Source organism: Chaetodon trifascialis, chromosome 7 (genome assembly GCF_039877785.1).
Source record: "Chaetodon trifascialis isolate fChaTrf1 chromosome 7, fChaTrf1.hap1, whole genome shotgun sequence".
Lineage (NCBI taxonomy): Eukaryota > Metazoa > Chordata > Actinopteri > Chaetodontiformes > Chaetodontidae > Chaetodon > Chaetodon trifascialis.
The window spans coordinates 19,547,357-19,569,571 of record NC_092062.1 but is presented as its reverse complement, the minus strand read 5'-3'; the positions used below and the strand labels follow the sequence as shown (position 1 = coordinate 19,569,571).

General features: G+C 44.7%; 1 protein-coding gene across 13 annotated transcripts in view; it reads left to right on the top strand.

Moving 5' to 3' along the window:
- LOC139333345 (uncharacterized) overlaps window positions 1-22,215 on the top strand; it is a 29,001-nt gene that overhangs the window by 4,234 nt on the left and 2,552 nt on the right. For 2 of the 13 annotated variants that reach the window (XM_070965647.1, XM_070965648.1), the window contains exons 2-31: window positions 1,875-3,163; window positions 4,186-4,482; window positions 4,595-4,699; window positions 4,804-4,922; window positions 5,162-5,380; window positions 5,572-5,659; window positions 6,001-6,153; window positions 6,695-6,792; window positions 7,200-7,372; window positions 7,462-7,578; window positions 8,320-8,577; window positions 8,746-8,877; window positions 9,017-9,874; window positions 10,627-10,848; window positions 10,975-11,199; window positions 11,338-11,568; window positions 11,656-11,886; window positions 12,042-12,236; window positions 12,412-12,645; window positions 12,795-12,953; window positions 13,078-13,284; window positions 13,419-13,616; window positions 14,191-14,396; window positions 14,719-14,787; window positions 14,919-14,963; window positions 15,597-15,659; window positions 17,057-17,236; window positions 20,775-21,164; window positions 21,688-21,810; window positions 22,025-22,132. In XM_070965647.1, the coding sequence (XP_070821748.1) occupies window positions 1,875-3,163; window positions 4,186-4,482; window positions 4,595-4,699; window positions 4,804-4,922; window positions 5,162-5,380; window positions 5,572-5,659; window positions 6,001-6,153; window positions 6,695-6,792; window positions 7,200-7,372; window positions 7,462-7,578; window positions 8,320-8,577; window positions 8,746-8,877; window positions 9,017-9,874; window positions 10,627-10,848; window positions 10,975-11,199; window positions 11,338-11,568; window positions 11,656-11,886; window positions 12,042-12,236; window positions 12,412-12,645; window positions 12,795-12,953; window positions 13,078-13,284; window positions 13,419-13,616; window positions 14,191-14,396; window positions 14,719-14,787; window positions 14,919-14,963; window positions 15,597-15,659; window positions 17,057-17,236; window positions 20,775-21,164; window positions 21,688-21,810; window positions 22,025-22,132 (6,992 nt within the window). Of the gene's footprint in view, window positions 1-1,874; window positions 3,164-4,185; window positions 4,483-4,594; window positions 4,700-4,803; window positions 4,923-5,161; window positions 5,381-5,571; window positions 5,660-6,000; window positions 6,154-6,694; window positions 6,793-7,199; window positions 7,373-7,461; window positions 7,579-8,319; window positions 8,578-8,745; window positions 8,878-9,016; window positions 9,875-10,626; window positions 10,849-10,974; window positions 11,200-11,337; window positions 11,569-11,655; window positions 11,887-12,041; window positions 12,237-12,411; window positions 12,646-12,794; window positions 12,954-13,077; window positions 13,285-13,418; window positions 13,617-14,190; window positions 14,397-14,718; window positions 14,788-14,918; window positions 14,964-15,596; window positions 15,660-17,056; window positions 17,237-19,434; window positions 20,390-20,774; window positions 21,165-21,687; window positions 21,811-22,024; window positions 22,133-22,215 lie in introns of those variants that run through there. The other 11 variants (XM_070965650.1, XM_070965649.1, XM_070965653.1 and 8 more) reach the window with 11 other exon arrangements.

Below are 22,215 nucleotides of genomic sequence, written 5' to 3'. Positions count from 1 at the left end.
CAGTCTCATGGAGGACAACAACTGATTGTGATGTGAGCCACTGTAGCTGATGAAGCTCACTTAGGAGAGGTGTAGCGTGGTTGCATAATACCTGCAGTGTATTTCAGTCTGCTGTGTGATTCAATCAGCTGGTTAGACGTTTCTAAATATACCATATCTGTCCTGTCGCTGCCACAGCACTGAATCAAAGGCTTGTGCATTTGGCTCCAGGGCTCTGTCTGTGTAGTACGGCTGAATCACATCACATAACACGTAATTTAAGTACGGCTGCATGTTGACAGCAGTCTTGGTATCTTCCATAACTACTGTGCAGTCAGGTTAAAGAGGATAGAAGGCAACCTATGCAACCACGTACAGTAGATGTTCTGTGTAGAGGTACACCACATGATAAAATCATCTAATATAGCCCAACCATGACTGGATTTTTGATGCAGACACTGATGTCATCATGTGAAAGATAATAATGTATCTGCTGATATGTTGGCCTCTGCTAATATGTCATTGTATATATTGTGAGTTGTCCGGGAAATCAAACGCATCAAATCCTCAGACACAGAAATGTCTGTTTTTGGCTTTCCAGCTCTTTAAATATATTACAAATTAATATTATTCATCACGTTTATGCAAAAGTCAGAACAATTCTCCCCTGTTTGCTGCCCACGGTGGCAAGAAATATTAACAAATGATTGACCATTTTCTATCATCTCATGGAAAATGTCGTGAAATCGCCCAGTGCTGGTGCCTTAGATGACCTGTGTAGGATGGGCTTGTGTGACATGAAGAGCAGGGCATGCTTGGCGAGGATGATCCAGGCGGTGCTAATATGCCGCTCTGGAGCAGAATGCCTCCTTTGTGTCAGTGAGATTTAATGAGTCTGTGATAAGCCGCGTTGTGAGCTCGCCAGTAGAGCTCCATGTAGACACAGACACACTCTTCAACAAGGAAGCCTATTGTGCAATGAAGTGATGTTTGTGTATGTGTGTTTGGGTATAATCTGCGGTAGGCAGTTGGCTTCATGTTTTATGGAATAAGTCTCATTTAGGTGACTAACAGTGCAATATAAATGACTCATGGTAAATTTCTCTTGATTAGTTCATCAGCCAAAATGATCAGTATTAAGTGAAAATAATGAAGCATGCATACAGATTGCCCTATTTGCATGATAAAAGATGATATTTTCTATCACATCATCACAATGTATTGAGTGAAAATGATTAAAAATTTGTCTTATTGTGTTCATATCATTTGGGAATTCACACAACAAAATGTTTTGGATTTTATTTTGTATAGTAATTTTTGGATCATGTTGTTGTTAATAACAACAATAATAATAATAATAATAATAATAATAATAATAATTCGGAATATGATAGGATTCTTTTCTGTGTCGATTAAACTGTGGATTATTTTGATGGTGAATTTATTAATTGTTTAATCAGGAAAATTGTTAAAAAGAAGTTTCACAGTTTCTCAGAGCTCAAGGTCCCCAGTTTGCTTGTTTTAGCTGACCAACAGTCAGTTGTGCTTCCACAGTGATTTAAAAAAAGAAGAAGAAGCAAATGTAAGAATCTAGAAGTTAATTGCTGCTAATTTTCTGTTGAAATCTAATCATTCAGGTATAATTGTTTATCAGAGTCCTTGAACATCAACATTAGTGATTTACTGATAAGCAGTAGTACACATTAGTTACTGCATCGGTGTAGTACAGGCCATGTATTACATTTGCTTGCCATTGTTTCGTACCACAGGCTAATAGCCCACTGCTCCTAATCTTGTTTGTTGTGTTCCAAGTATAGCTGTGTTGTGTGCTGTCATACTCTGTGCAGCACCGTGACCTCTCTCCATCTCTGACTCCCTCCTGTTCTCCTTCCCAGTGGCTACCATGACAACAGAGGCAAGTGCAGTGAGCGAGGCCGACACCGAGGGCAAGCAGAAGGCCAGCGGCGCCGAGCCCGAACCCGAACCAGAGAACAAGCAGAAGCCGGAGGGGGCCTCGTCCGAGCCAGAGGGGGGGCAGTCGAGCAAGAGAGCCCAGGATCAGGCGTCTGAGCCCGGGCCTGCTGACGTAGCTACCTCCCCTGAGGAGGAGCAGCTGAAGCCTCGTACCCGGACCTCTGCTGGCAAAGGCCTGTCTCGCCTCTTCTCCTCTTTCCTGAAACGCCGCTCACAGTGCTCCGAGGGAGAGGGGTTTGAGGTAGAGAAGGCCAGGGAGGAAAAGGCAGACAAGGAGGAAAAAACTGACAAGGCGGAAAAAGCTGACAAATCGGAAGAGGAGAAGGTGGAAGAGGTGAAAAGTGAAGAGAAAGAGGCTAAAGTAGAGGAGGTAAAAGAAGTGAAAAAGAAGGAAGAAAAAGTAGAACAGAAAGGGGAGAAAAAGGAGGAAGAAAAAGTTGAGAAGAAAGGCAGTAAAAAGAAAAAGAAAGAAGGCAAGAAGAAACAAGAGAAAAAGGATGAGGAGAAAGTGAAACCGGACGAGGAGAAAAAAGAAGAGGAAAACTTGAAAAAGAAAGAGGAGCAAAAGGAGGAGGAGAAAGCACAGCAGAGTGTAGAAAAGAGGGAGGACAAATTGGAGACAAAAGAGGAAAAGAAGGAGACTGCTGAAGTCAAAGACAAGGGGGCAGAAGCCGGAAAGAAAGAGAGTAAAGAGGAGGAAAACATTGACAAGAGGGTAGCAAAGAAAAAAGAAAAGGAGGAAAAGATAAAGAAGAAGGAGGACGAAAAAGCAAAGAGGAAAGCGGAGGAAGAAGAAAGGGTAAAGAGGAGAGAAGAAGAGAAAGCAAAGAAGAAAGAGGAGGAAAAGGCAAGAGAGGCCGAAAAAGCAAAGAAGAAAGAAGAGGAAAGGGTCAGAAAGAAGGAGGAGGAGGAGGAGAAATCAAAAGAGAAGACAAAAAAGAAAGAAGAGGAGAAAGTGAAAGAAGAGGCGAAGAAGAAAGAGACGGACAAGGAGGAGGAAAAGACAGAAGAAAAGCAAAAGAAGGAAGAGGAAAAGGGGAAGAAAAAAGAGAAGGGGAAGAACAAGGCCAAGAAGGAGGAGAAGGCGGTGAAAGGAGCAAGTGAGGAGCAGGTGAAAGCACCGATCGCTGCTCCAGAGCCTGAGCTTAAAACTGAGCCAGAGACCGAACAGGCTCCTGATCAGCACTCAATAAGCAGCGCAGAGACGCAGGTGAGGGGACACTCATTATGCTCACAGTATCCCTAATGCAGAGAGCGTTGACGCCACTCTCACACCTGTCTGCTAAATGTAAGGCTATAGCTAGTTTGCTTAGCGTCGCAGAAAGGCCAGAGGCAGGGACAAACAGCATGTCTGACTTTGTTCAAGGGAAGCAAAACCACCACCTACCAGCATCTTCACAGCTCCCCTATAATCATACTGTGTCTGCTTTGTCTAATCTGTGCATAAAACAAAGTGTAAATTGTAGAATCATTGGACAGAGCCAGGCTAGCTGTTTACACCTGCCTCATTTTTTTGTGCTAAGCTAAGCTAACCAGCTGCTGGCTGTAGCTTCATATTGAATGTACAGACCTGAGAGTGGTATCAATCTTTTCATCTGACTCTTGGCAAGAAATTGCATTTCCCAAAATGTCAGAGTTTGTGTCTGAGGGTAACACGGATTTTCAGCGAACCCGCCCATCATCATCTGTCTTAGCAGTAAAACATTGTGATGTGCGTTCCGGTGGAGCAGCCAGTCAGTGATTTTTGTGGTCGAGCAGCTATGTTTTATTTATTTCAGTCAGTGATGGTTCAGTATTCTGCAGGTACGCACCTTCATCACTGAACAACTTATTATCTCCATGGAATGAGACATACAGTGCCAATCTAACTATATGCATGCACATGTTGCCTTTTTTTATGTGTGTGTTGGGGGGTGGGATCAATTGCTGACCATGGATGTCATGTTAACTTGACAGGTATGCAGCATGCCCCCACTCCACCCCCAAATCCATGTTGCAGATCTGACTGTAGTAGAGGAGCACACGTTTTTTTCTTTCTGATGAATTTTTTATGATGCGGACAGCTTGCTCAGCGAAAGTAACTATGCTGCTTGGAGCCGAAAGCTCGATCTGAAGCAGAAATGATCCACGCTCGTCTGACTCGAGCGAGCATCAACAGCTGCGTATTTGCTGTTTACTAAGTCGTGTTAATTACAGCGCTGCCATAATTAAAATCTGTGTTGACTCTTGCAGCCAGTTCAAGAGGAACACAAGGAAGAAGCCACAACGCAGAAGGAGGCTGACGTTGTGGAGGAAGTGAAGGAGGAAGACACAGAGAAAAAGGAGGAAGAACCAGCAGGACAGCAGAAAGAAGGCAAAGGAGGGGAGAAGGCAAAGGAGGAGGCGAAGAAGGAGAAGCCTGTGAAAGAAAAGAAGACAGAGAAGAAGGCAGAGAAGAAGACCGAGGAGGCCAAAGGCTCCAAACGTCAGAAGACCATGCAATGCAAAGTCACCTTACTGGACGACACTCAGTTTGAGTGTGAGCTTGATGTAAGAGGCTTCCCAGTTAACAGTATGTAATGGCTATCACTGCTATTGAAGATTAACATGGTCATATTGACTGATGTCCCTCTGTCTGTCTGTGTCTGTCTTTCTCATGTAGAAACATGCTAAAGGACAAGAACTTTTAACAAAGGTGTATGACCATGTCAACCTGCTGGAGAAGGATTACTTTGGCCTCGCTAACTGGGAAACCCCAACCACCAAGGTAGGCTGGTTTTTCTTTGCAAAAGCATCAGCAGATATTTTACACGACACCTACAAGAAACTGGTTACGAGCACTTGGTGCTTTGTTTCCCTCATTTTCTGCAGACGTGGTTGGAAGCGACCAAAGAGATCCGGAAGCAGGTTTCGGGCGCTGTGTATGAATTCACATTCAACGTGAAGTTCTACCCTCCTGATCCAGCACAGCTGACTGAAGACCTCACCAGGTGAGTGTCTCAGGTGTTCAAGGAATAGTTTCATGTTTTGAGAAATCTGCTGACTCGCAGAGGTAGAACATGTTCTTTGTGAGCTGGTAGGATTTTCTTAAACTTTGGACACATCCACGCTAAGTTTCCATTAGCTTCCAGTCTTTATGCTAAGCTAAGATGAGCGGTCTGGAGCTTCTCATCTAACAAGAAGCACATATTTATTTACATCTTCATAAATCCTTTCGCATCTTCTTCAGGTACTTCCTGTGTCTCCAGCTGAGGAAGGACATTATGCGAGGCGTTCTTCCCTGTACCTTTGTCACACTGTCCCTGCTGGGCTCCTACGCTGCCCAGTCGGAGCTGGGAGAGTATGACCCAGAGCTCCACGGAACGGACTATTTAAAGGATCTGAGCCTGGCTCCCGGGCAGAGCAAAGAGCTGGAGGAAAAAGTGATGGAGCTGCACCGCACGTACAGGTAATCAAAGGGGGTGGAAGCTGATTGGAGCAACACAGTGATGGCGATCTTTAGTTAAATCGATTTTCATAAAGTGTTGAGTAAGTGCATACTTCAGCAGACACAAACTGTGAAGGACCTCTGCATCTTCTAAACATTTGACAGGTCCTTCATATACATTTGAAAAGACCCTCTTATCTGTGTTTTTCCAGGTCAATGAGTCCTGCCCAAGCAGACATGTTGTTTCTGGAAAATGCCAAGAAACTCTCCATGTATGGAGTTGACCTGCACCATGCCAAGGTGGGGTTTTCTTTTAAGTATGTTACCTGTTTTGTGTGTGGCTTAATTCAAAAATGCCAAGGACAACAATGTACTGACTTCATTTTTAAACTGTGTTATTGTTTTGCAACAGCGTGCCTGTATTGCATCCAGAATTTAATTACAAAATTGATGTCAGCCCCCCTTTCTCTAAAAAAGGAGAGATTAATAACATTTCAAACTCCATGACCTCAAAAAACATGTCCCTGTAGTGTGAGAAAGTCTGCCTCCCAGTGGCTGTTTGTTGTAAGTGCGGGGTTAGGATGATAGCGTGCAGTGACACAATATCACAACTGTCCGTCATCCTGTGATTGTGCATGCAGGATCTTGATGGTGTCGACATTACGCTGGGGGTTTGCTCCAGTGGCCTGATGGTCTACAAGGACAAGCTGAGGATCAACCGTTTCCCCTGGCCCAAAGTGCTCAAGATCTCTTACAAACGCAGCAGCTTCTTTATCAAAATCAGACCATCAGAGGTAAATCTGGGTTTACATTTCAATTTTGTTTTGCCTATATTTGAATTAGATTGTTTTTTCTTCTTGACCTCATCCCAACCCAATATCCCACCTGCCAACATTTTCTCCTCAATGATACAACACCTATCCGGGACCTTGGTCTTGGGATTGTGTGAAAACTGACTTCTATTAATTACCTGTAGATTAACTGTTGGATTTATTCATGCATTTATTTCACTGCAGAGCCATTCCCTGGACTTATTAATGTTCTTTACATTGAATTTGTTACATTATTATTAGATTTATCATGTTATTGTGGGATTATGATAATCCCATTGTTGTACTCCGGGTTATATTCAGCTGGTTAGGAATTGTTGCTGTTCTGGGTGTGTAAAGCCCAAACAAGCTGCAGTTTGAGTTTTGTTGCCATTTTCAAATACTTAATAAATAAGGTCTTAATATTTTAATTTTTAAAATTGTATATCATGTTTCATACTATATAGCAGAATAATATCATCAACATAAGGGCCTTGTATTCAACTTGGACTGTTCTTCCCTGCAGCAAGAGCAGTACGAAAGCACAATTGGCTTCAAACTGCCCAACTACAAAGCGTCGAAGAAGCTGTGGAAAGTTTGTGTCGAACACCATACCTTCTTCAGGTAAGACCAGCTCATTCTTGCCTTATTGTGAACGACACTTCCCTGCCTGGCAACAGAGGTCATTCTCAGGTTCTGCCTATCCCCAAGATAATTGGCTAACTGGTCCCTGCAGCTTAAGCCATATATAGGCTCCCTGGCAGTTTGAGCACAGAGGAAAAGCTGCGTACCCATGGTCCTGCCCGTAGAGTTCAACCTCAAAGGTTTTGTCTATTTAATAAGATAAAGGTCAAAGTCGTTGCTAACCTTGTTGCATAACAATGACATATTTTAGGGGATGCAAAATCCTTTTAATGTGGTATAATATCATTCACGCTTGAACTCCTGCTATATGGGTCTGTCATTTTGATGAATTAAATGGTGTCAAGTTTATTAGATGGTGGATGCATTAAAATGTTTTTGTCCCTCAGGGTTCCCACAGTGGAGCCCCCCTCATCTCGTCGCTTCCTCGTCCTGGGCTCCAAGTTCCGGTACAGCGGACGCACTCAGGCCCAGACCCGCCAGGCCAGCTCCATGATTGACCGCCCAGCCCCTCGCTTCACACGCTCTGCAAGCAAGAGGCTGTCCCGTAACCTAGACGGAGGTACGTACAAATGCGTGAACCCATGTTGCAATCTTGCGATGAAAGCTCCGGCTCGATAAGCCGCTCTCTGACTTGTTTCGCTCTTGCAGCTGGAGATGAAACTCTCCAGTTCCTCCAGCGACTTTCAGCATCAACCCGGTCGGAGGTTGATGATTGGTCGCTGATGCTGACGTCTGACAAACTCCAGCCTTCTCCTGAATCCCCAGGTACCAGGAGCCGTGTGGAGCTGCACCAGCGCTTTTTGGCATTTTTTTGCAGCATTTGTTTTATTCCCGCTCGCAAATGGCCTTATCGCATCATTTAACATGCTCGTCCATTGTGGCTCATTTGCTTTTAAGCCAGTAAGCCTTTGAAAAGATTGCCTGTCATCTGTGGCACAGATGGTTAACTTTTCCGAATGCTGACCTCCTCTGACGTGTGGGTAATGTCACCCACCTGGTACTTTCCCTGGCATGATCCCAGGGTATCTTTGGTCACTGTGAACTCTGAAAGACAAAATAAGGAGTTCCCTCACACAGTTAAGTATGCTCAGGCATTTCCAGTCTTGAGGCTGTTGTTCCTCATTTTTACTGCTTCATGTGTGTTGCACAATGGCTTTCATTCGTTCGTAGCTTGCACCTTTTGTGTTCAACATCTTAACTGGCTGGCTCGCTCATCGCTGCTCCAGTGGCTGTCATTAAAAAAGGACAAAGCTGGAACTTGAGATGTTGAAAAAGTAGCTGCCAGTTTTGGGCTTTTTATCTGTTCTCGTTCTGAAGGATGAGCGCCATCTTTCATTCAGCTTCGTACTAACCTCCGCTTACTGGAATCACAATAGTCCGGTACAAATGCCTGGCATCTGGCTTTGCTCACAAACGCGCTCCAAGCACTGTGAGGCGTTCACAGTGGCCGTCATCTGTCTGACAGAGCCATTACATAACTGCCATCACCTCGTCATCTCTTCACAGCCGGAGGGGAGTCTGAGCAGGCTTTCCTTCAGTCCTGGGACGAGGGTCAGACTGTTGACACGGTCACAGTAACCTGGCAGGACGCTGAGACTGGACAGACCGGCTCTAAAACCATCACCCACATAGCCAGTCAGTCGTGGCAGGAGCCGGCGTCTGATGAGCAGCAGCAGAGGACAAAGGAAGACGAGTGGTCTGCCCTGCTCCATCGTTATCCTCCTTTCCCCTTTGTCCCGCCTTTTGATTTCGTGAAACAGCCAGGTATCTGCACTTTCTAACCCCTGCCAGTCTCTTAATCTCCCACTTTGGCTTGGATTTGAAAGAACATGCAAAGGCTTTTGCAGAAAACAAGCATGTGGTGGTTTTTAAGCATTTGTGTCTGTTTGCTCATCTGGTGTGATACTGTTATCATTTCTCTGATGCTGTCAGCTAAACTCAGCGTGACAAAACTGAGCTCTATGGACAGGCTGTTGCAACCAGCGGTGACACAGCAGGATGATTGGTACCTTTACTTTGACCGAATCTTCAGCCTATCCTTGCTTGAGCGTGCTGACACACCATGTGAGTGCTCTTTGTGCGACTTGTGGAAATATGACTTGCAATTTGAATACTGTTATTGCAAAAACCTTTTAACAGCCTAAAATCAAACTTTAGTTACTTGAATGGTCCGTTGTTTTACTTTTCCCTTTATTCCATCCAGACTATCCAGTAGCTCAGTTCTCGCTCCAGGAAGAGGATGAGCAGGGCATGTATGTGGCAGAGCAGGAATCGACCACTGAGCAGGTCATCGAGAGGCTGCAGGAAACCGTGACCTTGATAGAGGAAGTGACAGAGGTAGATGTTTTAGAAAGGAGGCTGAGGGAAGTGAAGGATTTAGAGGGAAGGCTCCAAGACATGGATGAGATGGCTGCCAGACTTCAGGAGGTAATAGAAGAGGAGTTGGGTAAGGAAGAGGTAGATAAGTTAAGGAAGGAAGTTGAAGATTTGGAGCAGGAAGAACAAATTCAAGCTGAAGGTATAACAGAAACAGTGGTGAAGAAATCAGTGAGGAGAATCGAGACAACAGAGGATGATGTGGATGAACTGGAAGAGCAGATAAAGCAGGTGTTTTTAAAAGGCTTGTTGCCTGAGGAGGAGGAGGAAGAGGCCGAGGTGAAGCAGGAGAGTGAAAAAGAGGTGAGAGAAGAGAGTCTGGTAGATGATAGCTTGAGAGAGAAGCTGGACTGGAAGAACAAGGTGGAGGAGACGTCTGGCACTTCAGATGTCTCCACTACCACATCTGTAGCAGTATACCAGAAGGTGGAGCGTAGGATTGAGAGGAGGAGGGTTATTGTAGACGAGAGCAAGCAGAGGCAGGAAGAAATGGAAGATTTGCAAGTACAGGCTGTGTTAGAGGAGAGGCGAGAAAAAGAGGTGAGATGGCGTAAGGTAGAAGTGCAAGAGGAGAGGAAAGTCACAGAGAGGCTTCAGGCTCAGGATCCATCTCAGGTGGCAGATCAGGACGTCTGGTTCAAACTTTTTGACCGCCCTCCATACAAAGCTGTTTCCAAGCCACCAGGTACAGTACGTCATTGTGCAAACAACATTACGCCTCTACTAATCTCTCGTACTGCAATATCACTGCAGTTCCCCCCTCTGATACTTTTTTTGTTTTACTGTTTACATTAACATTTAGGCTCTGCTTCATTGCTCTTATTTGCAAACCGCGTGCCTCACTTTCACAAGAGAGAAGGATTTAGGGTAGAGGGAATTTATTTGGCTGGAGTTGCTTGAGTGTGAACTTCCCCCAAAACAAAGAGCAGAACTGAGCAGCTACCACGACTATAAATTCTGATGTTTTGCATTTTGGCTCATAGATTGACATATCCAACAGCAAATGTGTTGGTCCTGAACAGGCGTATTTCTACATGTAACCTGTAATTTGGAGAATTTAAAGTGTTTTTCAGTCATCAGAGTGAGAATTACTAATCATATAATGCAACCTGGATTCCATGAAAGTAAACAAAACAGTTGAGGCAGATGGATGTCCACCCAGAACCTGCTTCTGCTTCAGACTGCTTCTGCCTGGAAGTTTACTCCAAAACTGCAATATTAACATATTAACCAACTCGTTTTTGTACTTGTCTGCTGCTACAGTGACGTGTTTTAGATGCTTGGCTGTGGATTTCCAGTCTTAGTAATATCTATACTTTGGAATTTGTTTCTTGCAAGTGAGGCTACACACCCTGTCCTGCGTCTCTCACTGTGAGCTTTTTCGCACTACATGTTCGCGCTGACGTTCAAAGAATCTGTCTGTACTGTCATCGTTAGTTACCGCTGTGGAACGTGCTCAGGTGGATGAAGGCGAGTATTTCACCTCAACGACTGAGAGCGAGGAGAAAACAGAGATGATAGTAGAAGAGAGAAAAGTGAGAGAAGAGGAGGTTTGGAGTGTACCAGAGATCCCAACGCCGCAGACCCTCACAGAAAGAGATGATGACTGGTTTGTGCTGCTGGATGTTATTCCCAGAGAAACACCTTATGTACCACCAGGTACTGCCAGAATCCCCTGTGCTGCTTTTCAAAACAACTTCAGCTCTCTCGTGCTTTGGGCTTTCTTGCTATATATAGCCGGTGTGTGTTAGTGCTCGTCTTCATGACTTTCTCCTGACTTTTCAGTTACAGTGAGGGGAAGAGAACTGACGGACGCGGAAAGTTTTGTCTCTGTTGTCGGAGCTGCGGCCGATGACGAGATTAGACAAGTAGTAGCTGAAGAGAGAAAGGTAATAGAAGAGGCACCAAGACGTCTGCAAGAAATCCCACAGCAGCCAGTGACAGAAAGAGACGATGACTGGTTTGTGTTGCTGGATGTTGTTCCCAGAGAGACATCATACGTGCCACCAGGTATTGCTAAAATCCCCTGCAACGCTTCACAGCTTTATCAGAGCGAGCAATTATCCAGAGCTTTACAGGCGCTCTTATTTTAAATCCCCTGTTCTGTCCACAGTGTCTGAAGACTTCTTTTTATCCTTTTTGTCTTAGTTGGTGTTGCACAGCTTGTGGTTGAAGTGTCTCCAGAAGAACGAGTCTCTCAGGTTGAAATGGCAACTGTTGAGTGGAGAGAAAGAAGAATAGAGGTTGTGGTAGAAGACACAGAAGTGAAGCTGAGGGAAAAGGAAGTAGTAGGTGTGCCACAGGCTGTGAGAGAGACAGACGATGACTGGTTTGTGCTGTTGGATGCTCCCACTAGAGAGCCATCATTTGTGCCACCAGGTATTGTCGCCTCCGGTCCTTACAAGCATATTTAGTCATTTTTAACTTAAGTGTCTTACAATACTCGTTCATTCTGTGTGTCATTAGTTACCGTGGCCGAGTATGTTCAGGTTTATCCTGAAGAGAGCATTTCTACAATAACAGTAGAGTCCAGGATGAAGGTTGCAGTTGAAGAGACTGTGGTGCTGAAAGAGGACAGGATGCTTCCCAAGCAAATAATTCCAGAGCAGAAAATCTCCCAGGCAGTCAGTGAAAGAGATGATGAGTGGTTTCTTCTGCTGGATGTTGTTCCCAGTGAAACTGCCTACGTCCCACCAGGTACCCGCATCCTTCAAATGTCTTCTTTTCACATGTGTTATCACACCGAAGAAGACGGGGTGTCAAGCAAACTCTTCAAAGGTGTTTTTTCTGTTGTTAAACTCAGATTCTTCACTTTTGGATGAAGCTTGAGTTCGAGTTCTGTTTGCTTTCAGTTTCTCTGGCAACACCGGTCAAAATTGATCCCAGTGTACCACCTCAAATTGAAGTGGTGAGCACAGAGCGGAAGCTGCAGCGGGTTGATCTTGATCAGATTCGACTGCAGCCTTCCGAGCCACTGCCACAGAGAGAAGACGACTGGTTTGTGCTGTTTGATGCTATTCGTGAAAAGCCGGTCGTACTACCATCAGGTATATATAATATCATTTATGTCTGCACCCTGTCAGAATTCACTCTGAATCATTCTTTTTAAGACATTTATTTTATTTCCCTGTTGTTAAATTTCTGCAGCTTTGAGGGTCGGACATTTGTCTGGTGGTTTTATTCGTGCTGCTCAGCTTCTTTGACTCTGTCTTTTTGTGCCAGTTCCTCCTGGTGCGATTCTTCCGGATATTAGGAAGTCGTTTGAGGTTGAGGTGAAAACCACAGAGACTACAACATGGAAGAAGACAATAATTGGTGCGGACAGCAGGCGAGATCAGACACGTCTGTCTGAGATTAGACCGAGCCAAACTGCACCTCCGGCAGAGAGGGAAGGAGGAGATGATTGGTTTACCCTGTTCGACGCCTGGCGTGAAAAGCCTGTTGTCGTACCACCAGGTACCTTTCATTGCTAAAGGCTCTGCGTACGCCGTGCTAAAAATAAAGTTCTATAAGATGGTGCCATTTGCTTTAAACCTTCAATATAAAAAAATAAACTATGAAATGAATTTGCATCAGATTTATTTACCATTGTGTCTCTATGTTAGCTGCTGTGGTTGAGCGTATTGTGCATGTGGTGGCAGCCGCTGAACCATTCATCACGGAAGACGTGAGGCCACCTGCCAAGATGGTGGAGATGAAACTACCACCAAGACAGGTGGATGATGACTGGTTTGTGCTGCTAGATGTTGCAGCGAAAGCACCAGGTATTCTGCTGTTTGCTGTTGGACAGAATAAAATGGCGCCTGTTCTATGTTTCACCTTGTTCTGCATCTGCTTTAAGTGGACCTGAGTGCTGACTGAGAAGGCTTTGTGTGTGTCCTGCATTAGTGGCTGTGGGTGAACGCATTCGTGTGCAACCTGAAGTAAGACCAGCTAAAGTGTTTGCAGCTGCAGAGCAGAGAGCACGGCAGAGAATTACTATAGTGGAGGAGACGTGGCAGCAGGAGAAGGTGGTGCAGCAGAAATCACGTCCAGCAGTGAGAGAGGTGGAAGATGATTGGTTTAAGCTTCTGGATGTAGCCGCTAAGAAATCAGGTATAATCAGAATATACAGCTACGCATAAAAACGCCCTTCTAATATATGCACCCACTGTGCTGTTTCACTGTAAATGCAAGTGTGCTTATATTTTGTACTTTATTTCCACAATAATATCTGGTATCTGTATTAGTCGCCGTCCCTGAACGCATCCAGTTCCCAGCAGAAGTGAGGGCTCCAGCTGCTGTGGCCAAAACAAGGGTCGCTATTTCTGAGACGAGACCACAGTTTGGGAGACGGATCCTGGAGGAAAGACGTCCGCTCACGCACACGCACACGCATGTTAACGATGATTGGTTTGTTCTACTAGATGTTGGCCCCAAAGAGTCAGGTATTTCTTTTTTTTTTTTATCCGTGTGGGGTTTTATCCAGCAGCTCACGCCTGGTCGTGCTTTCTTCGCTCCATGAAACGCTTGCAGCCTGTTTGCAGCATACAACGACTTCTCTTCACAAGAGAATGTGGACACACCACATTCGCGCATTCACCATCACTCAGCGACCGCTGGCCGCAGATCGAAGGAATAACGCTTTCTTGATCTCAGAATTTCACCAATTTCACCAAATCCTCGCAGCCAAACATCACATGCCTTTGCATCTATCATCGGATCGCAACAAGAGCTAATCCATGCTTGTGCTCTCATTCCACTTTGTGGATATTTGCTTCTGGCCAGCTTCTCTTCTTGTCCTTTAAAAAGAGACTAAACGGAGCATAAAGGTACAGTATACTCTTGCAGAGTGTGCGCTTATCTGATTGTACCGAGGCTTGATACTCCAAGTAAGATGTGACCATTTGCACTGTTGTGCGCTACTGTATTTATGTGTTTCAACATGCATATGATCTTAATCCACCAAAAGACATTTCACTAAAACATACTTCCTTTTATTCACCTTTTTGCTTTATCTAGTGGTGAGCACACAGAAGGGCACCCGTCCTGTCAGTGCTCCGGTCTTCTCCCAGGCTGCTCTGGCAGAGGCAGGGATCCCCATGGCCCCCTTCGACCAACCCCAGACCTCCACCCCAATAAAGACCAGCCTCAAGGAGGAAAGAAGGCTGGAGGTGACGGTAGAAGCTGTGGAGCCCTCAAAAATCGAAGCTGTGGCTGAGGTCAAGGTATTCCATTTCTCTGTTCACTGATGTTTGTGATGTAATTTCAGCAAAAGTCTAAAAGTATTTGTGCAGGAAAAATGTAGCATCACATCCTACGTGAACCATACATGCCTTACAGGATAGCTGACGTCGGTGAGAGATGAGCACATTATTTAGAATGTGTCATCATAGCGATTGTCTGGGTGTTTTGATAATAGGTAACAGTAACTATAAAACTCTTTAATGTAATTGCTTCATAGTCTTTTAACACTAAAAGATGCTGAAGTAGTGAGCAGAGATTGTTCCCAGTGTCTGAGCGTGAACTGTGTCTCTCTTGCTGCTGTAGCCAGCAGTGTGGAGGGACCAGAGAGAAGCACACTCGTCACTGATATCCACCATCAATGGGGACATTCAGGTTAGTGTCAGACACTGGCCTTTTGCACGTCGCCCCTCAGAAGACTTGTTTCCACTCTGGCTGAGATGTGAGTGTTAAAGCCAACAAGCAGAGGATGCTAACATGTGTCCCTCTCTCCTCCCCCGGGGTAGCACGAGTCTGAGGCCATGAGCACGGAGGTGGTGCGAATGCGAAAGGTCAGATTCTTAGCCACGTTTCCGTAGCCGTTTCTCACCGTCCATTCTGCTGACAGCGAGCTTTCTCATCGAGAATGACTAATTTCACCCTCTTCTCATGTTGTGCTTCCATACGGCTAGGTCTTAAATGAAAACCGCAGGTTCGATGCACATACTGCATATTTTAAGAGGTAGAAAAATGTGAGAATAGATGGAATAAAGTAAGCAGTGAGTTTTTCCACTCATTCTAAAAGTTTGTAAGGCATCCATTTCTTCTCATTGCTTGCTGTTGTTGTAAACCCTGGAATGCACACATGCATGATTGTAGATTAAATGCACTTGACTAAAAAGTGGCATGATAACATTTCTGTCACTCCACCATTCTTCATGTTTATTTTTTTCTCGTTGTAAAAATAGAAACTTTAAGCTGGTTCTCTTGAACCTTTGTCCTGTGCTTTGTTAGTACATTGCAGTTTGGCCCCTGTGGCCCCAAACCATTTTGCATGCAGACTCCTCACAGCTCTCTTTGTCTGTTGTATTAACACTGTAGTGAATTTGATAGCGTGCATGTCGAAGGTGTGGCAGTGTAATGCCAGCACACAGGGAAACAGAAACAAACCCACACTCTTTTTTTGTTCTTTTCATTCTTCACAGAAAAGAGCTAAGAAAATTGAGGGTGACTCAATTTATATCAGACATAGCCTTTTAATGTTGGAGGTTTGTATCCCTTCTGGAGATGTCGGTCTCTGTCTGTATTTTCTTGCTCTTTGGCAACAACGGCTGCTGTTTAATTTCACGCTTGCATGTGGCATGATTCACACTTTTTTGCATCAGCACAAACGACTGGCTGTAGATTTACATGATAAGCGCGTGATTGTGTGTGGCAATATCACTCTAATCGGGTTGTTTCAGGAGAGTGCTGTTGAATTTACTGCAAATAAGTATTGGGTTATGGTCAGGATACACTTGCATTGGTGTATGCAAACTTTAAGGATGCTGCACCCCAGAGCATCCTTAAACTGTCCCGAATGATCGGCCCTGTCACTTGATGAGCTAACATTTAAGCTAAACAGGGACAGCAAGAGCGTTTCTGGACTGGACTCACAAGCAGCTCCATTTTTTATATGACGTATTTTTCCAGATCATCAGTATTCTCCTGTTCCTGCTTTAGCTCTTTCTACCTCCTTGTCATTGCCTAAATTGCCAGTAATGCATTGCACTTTCTCAGCAGTTTTGCGAGTGAAATCTTTTGACCACAGAAAAGAAAAGTTTAACTAATTCTATGTCTTTGCTGCTGTACATGAAAGGAATGACGTTTGGAGAAACACTTATCATTAAGTTGCTCTTTAGCACCTCGGTAAGTCAACACTTGCCTTTATCATTGCCCGCAGCGTGTTCGGTAAAATGGGTGTGAGTACTTCTCAATAAAGAGCAACTTGGTGCTAAATGTTGCCAAATCAGTGCTGCTGCTGTTGCTTTTGTTCATTGGTGTGAAATGAACAGGTTTCCATTTATACTGAGGCTTCATCTTTGACAACATGTTGCCATGTCTGCCATCATCACCTCCCCTGCTCTTTGATTTGCAGCCTGTGTTCACGACGTCTTTCACTGCAAGCCTAATGCTACGAAATAGATCCGTAATGCTGCACCGAATAGTTTATGTCCCCTACCCATTCAGACTCCACATAATAATTGATAAATCACAGCACCGACTCCTCTGAATCTGTCCTTTATAAACCAAAGTCTGGTCTCATGAATCTGCTTTTGAGGAGGCGTCGCTGATCATCTGTCAAGAATCCACATAGTGTGATCATCTAGATTTATGTTCCCTTAGAGTGACCAATTAACCCTGCTTCTGCTCATTTATTTAATCTGCAGTAGATCAAAACAAATTGAAACAACAGAATGAAACATAATCTGACATTTTTTTCCTTTCTTGTCTCCTGTTTGTTGTTCTCTCCCAACTACGAGCATATCCTTCATCTTCCCTTTCCCTTGCCGTCCACCTTTCACGATCCTCGCGTCCTCTTTTTCCTCCCTGATTGTTTTCTTGATCCACTTGCCTCCCCGCCTCTGCACGGTGTGTCCCCCCCCCTCCACTTTTCTCTGTATAGGAGTTCGATAAGCCTCAGGAGGACCTGCTCAGGCATCACGCCAGCATCAGTGAGCTGAAGAGGAACTTCATGGAGTCCGTCCCGGAGCAGAGGCCCAGTGAGTGGGACAAGCGTCTGTCCACACACTCTCCGTTCCGCACGCTGGGTATCAACGGCCAGCCTCTGCCCAGTGCCGATGGGGTAAGTCTCCCACAGAAACGTCTCACCACGAACCATTTTTAGTTGATTTGAAGTCTGTCGGTTCAGGAATTGGAGCAAATAAAGCAATTTCTTTTATTATTTCAAATTGAATTGGAGAATCGGCCATGAAGACTTGACGATTCCTGAACTGACTGGGTCAGAGCTGTATGTAGACATGCGTCATCACGTCTTTTCCATGGCTCGGAGATGACTGCACTTGCTTGGCTGCTATTGTGAGCAGTGTGCATGGATTTGTAATGGAGCAGAAGAACCTGAAATTCTTGCTAACATCTTGTGTTTGAGTCGTTCTCAACAGCTGGTGTATCTTTGAGCACTGAATTGCTGCATTCGATCAGATGCTTAACGTGACGAGTACACTGAAATGAAAGAAATTGATGGAAGAGGGGATCAGGCTCTTCCCTTGCAGTTTTAACGTGTGTGCATGTACAGACCTATTCAAGGCTACGGCATGTGCTATGCAACACATGCATGCGTATGAATGCAGTTGGACTTGTTGAATAGGGTCTGTACTTTCGGACTTAAAATGCCGAGGTGGGGCGAGGCATCTTTGGGACAGGTTGTCCACTCTCTGAGAACTCACTTTGGTTCATCTTTATCTGCATTGGATGCCTCTGAACCCCGACATGTTCGTACTGCATGACCAACAGACCTGACGTTGAAAGTTTACTGCATGACTCAGAGATGACCCTTTCATGGGTTTTTGCACGTTGTGACACTGAGCAGAATTGACCTCTCCCCCCGTCCCCTGTCCTCTCTTCATTGATGAGCTTTCTGTCTTCTTCTAATGCATTCTGCTTTGTGCACTTTCTTTTCACACTGCTTTTACCTTTTTTTTGGTTGCTTGTTTTCATGAAGAGACCTCATTCACAGTTGTATCGGCAGCCTCACTCTCGCTAAAACAGGATTTCAGTTAGTTGAAAAGATTATATTAAAAACATTCAGCGCTCTGGAAACATAGCCCCGATCTAGTTGGGCTGCTGTCACATAAATAGCGTAATCTACGGAGGTTCGTTTTGCATGCCTTTTGGTGAGACATTAACTCAGCTGCAGCATAAGAAATCTACACTTGAAGTTAAATGCCTCCAGTACATCATATTGTCAGGATGCATTAGAGTTGCACTGAAATCAAAGCGAAGCAAAGCTGACAGCTCAGAGTCGGTTGTGAGGAGATGAATCTGGACACGTTTACAAAATGTTTGATGTAAGCAGTCAACAGTATGACACTGGTCAAATGTTTTCTGCCTCGTGGCGTGCACACACACTACTTACACACTAGCCAGTTTGTCACTCTGCTTAACCTTCAGTTGTGTATTGACAGCAGAGTAAGGCCTCCACTGTGAGGAAAGGGAAGATGAATTGCTCCTGCTAGTGCCAGTGGATGAAAATAAGCTGCAGCTGCTTGTCCAGACAGACAGTCCTGCACTGGGTAGCTAACAGTGCATCAAGCTCAAGGCCCCAGATCATTCTGACTGTGCTGACTCAATTAGCATTAGCTTACTGAGATAGTGCCATCACAAGATTGTGTAAAAATCATCTCTCTTTTTTTTTCTTTTTTTTTTTAAATAAGACCCTGCAAGTGTGGATGACTTTCTGTCTTTTCAAAAAATAGATAAATAAAAAGTGACTTGTTGGACATGGAAAATTCTAAAAATGCATGTTAAAATGCATGTGCTAGTAATATTTCCATGCTCTGGACGACAAGAATTATGTTTTTTTTCTTTATATTAAGGGACACATATTCACCATTAACTAGCTGCTTATTAGCATGAACATCAGTAGCATGTTGGTTCTTTATTTGTCATTGAAAAGCACTTATTATGGATACTTAGCATGTATGAAACGGATCTCTTCATAAGCACTTATGCTTATGGATACTAAGTAAGGAGATGTTGAGAATGAGGCATTAAGAAGTGTTTTGTAGTGACTAATGAGCCAATTTGCTACTAATATATTTGCTAATAAGCAGCTAGTTAATGCTGAAGATGTGTGCCTTTTACCTTAAAGTGTGACCAAAATCACATTTCTGTTCAAATCAAGTTACATATCAATTCTAGATTTCCAGTAATCAGTTATTGCGCAACTTTTTACAAGGTCAGTTCATTTTCGGTCATTGCAAACATTTCAAAATTCCTCCCTCTCATCTCTCTTCCCCTCCTCCTCCTCCTCCTCCCCCTCAGTTTGTCATCCGCCTCCCACGCGGCCCCCTGCTAGACTTCTACTCCAAACGCAGCTGAGGGGCCGTCTCAACCCTGCGGAAACCCCACACAGGTGTGAGTGTGACCCGGTGGAGACCGCAGCTAGTCCATCTTCCGTAGCCATCAACCTTTAGCTTCCTCTTCTCTTTCCTTCGCCTTCTCTTCAACATCACTGTAGCATTCTTCATCCCTCATCCTCTGCTCCACTTCAGAAGCTGCCCTTTTTTCCGGCCTCTGTGGAACAAGACTTCCGTTCCTTCTGTTTCCCACTCGGCACAGTTGACCTGGTTTCTGAGCCAGAAACTGACCTGTTCTCCAAAGACTGATTAGGACTGGAAATGACAATCAACCCACCGCTCTTTTACATTTTCTGTGATGTCTTTTGGACTTTAAATCAACTAGTATTAGCAAATAACTGACTTTTATCTGGAGGTTTTTGACCCTGTCACTTTGAACCTGATTTTATACACGTTTTAGGTACATTTATATTATCGTTTGTCTTTGGATGAGCTGATCACTGTGATGTGATTTTTGAATACAGGAACTCTTTCCCTGAACTCACATGAAGTAAGCACGAGAAAACGGCAGTCTTGTTACTGGGAAATTTATCAATATTCTTTGTCACAGTGTTAGTATTTCCTGTGATGGGAGACCTTGAGGCAGCTTAAATGTAATTCTTACTAACCTCTCTGTCCTTCACCAGTATTTTCCAAGACAGTATGTAGCAACTGCAAGAGATTCCTTGTTGCATGACTTTTTGACAATCAGTTTTGACCAAAGAATAAAAGGCATTCCATCTGCAGTTCATATGATTGTTTGTTCCTTTCAAGGGCCTTGGATTTTATCATTTCAGTTTCAGATCGGTCATTATTTTTAGTGTGAGTGGCATTTCATTTTTTGCAGTCCCTCCCTATTGAAAGAAAATGCACACACACACACACACATACACACACAAATGCAAAAAGAATCCATTTCATTCTAATACATAATGGATGAAATCAACAACATGGAGCAGTACCTTGATGCAGTATCCATCTTATCTGGTAATCTGCTGCAGCATATGTCAGGAAAAGGCTACATTATGGGATATATGTGGTCTGCAATAATGTTTTATTAAGCTTTGGCACGTAAAGCCTAATAATAAGCCAAAGAAATGTTGGCATCTTCCCACAGAGCTGTACCACCTCATAAAATGGATACTGTATTATATTTAACATGCATGCATTATAATCTATGTCACCATGACTTACTGTACACACCATGGCGGGAGAAATATATCACCTACCCATGATCATGCAGTGACTATGTTGTGTCTTTTTTAGAGTGTGTGCACTAGTCCCCTTTGCAATGGTTCAGAGACAAAGGCTGCACGCGAGGAAACCAGCAGCCGTTTGGGCTTTTCAGGCTCACCGAGTCCCGCTGTGAGCCACAAGAGTGAGCCTGCTAGTGTCGAAGCCCACGGCGCTCCAGCTGAGGAAGAGTCATGCCATCAGGAGGAGGTTGTAGTCTTTGAGACCTCCCTGGTGCCCATCGTAGAGGTGGAGATGGCGCAGCTGCCTCCCTCCTTCGACCCTTGCTCTAGAGCTTTAAATGAGACCCTGGAGGAAGAAGGATCGTGTCCCGAAGTGTCGCGGTGTTCTGGGAGGATAGCTGGTTCTTCCCCAGCTTCCTATTTCAGGAGTGATGGTCCACAGGTCATACGCTGCTTCCAGGTAGCCTCCTGACCCTCTCAGGGTGATGCTGATTCTGTCTCTGCTTGGCCTCTGTTCGAGTTCAAGGCTGCCACACTTGCTCACCCCTTTGCAGCACCGCTGTAAATCAAAATGTGCGTGCCCGTCTGTGCTCGCCATAGTCAAATGTAATTGCTGCAGAGGTGTTGCACAGTGGTGTGCTTACTTTTCAGCTATGGTGATGGGTCGCTGTGACACTAGCGGATTCTTCTCAGCCACAAATCATTGACTCTACTTTCATTATCTTTCCAACCCTCTTATGGCTGCATATTTACTGTTCCCGTTTCCTTTGTGGTAGTTTGTGGTGGGAAGGGCGGTAAAAAAGTGATTCTGTGGTTTCCAAAACTCCTCTAACTGAACCTAATTTGGTGAGGAAGAGCGGGGAAAATCAGTCCACACAGGCAATGGCTTACAAGGGAGTGCATGGTGTGAAACTAACTGGTTGCTGTGAGGTGCAAAGTGTCTGGTTAAACAGCTGCTCATGGGGCTATGCTCCCATCCACAGCCCCCTCTGGTGCAGACCCAGACAGTCACCATCACAGCTGTCTCCAACTCCTTACCCAGTGGCATCACCACCACAGAGGTCCCTGTCGTCCCAACCAAGACCATCATCTATGAGTCTTCAAAGGTAGGGGCTCCAGCACCTGCTCAGCCCAGATCTGTCTCAGCTATAAGCAGTTTGATTGGATGGAGATGTCGGCACTGTAGAGCCAGCAGGTCTGGGAGGATCAGGCCGGGGGCTCCTGAATGAGCATGAAGCAGCACTGCACCTTCCCTGGCTGAAGCTCGGGGTCACGTTATCGAAAAAACGACTCTTCACTCACTTTTTTTTTTTCTCTCAGGTGACAGACGACGGGACAGACGATAAAGCTGTGTCCAGCTCCAAGACAGTTACCTCCGAGACCGCCAGCGGCACCACAGTCACCACCACTACCACTCACATCTCAAAGGTCAGCAGTACAAGCTCACTCTTTATTGATTGATTGATTGATTGATTGATTGATTGATTGATTGCCTGTCAGTTATATCTTTT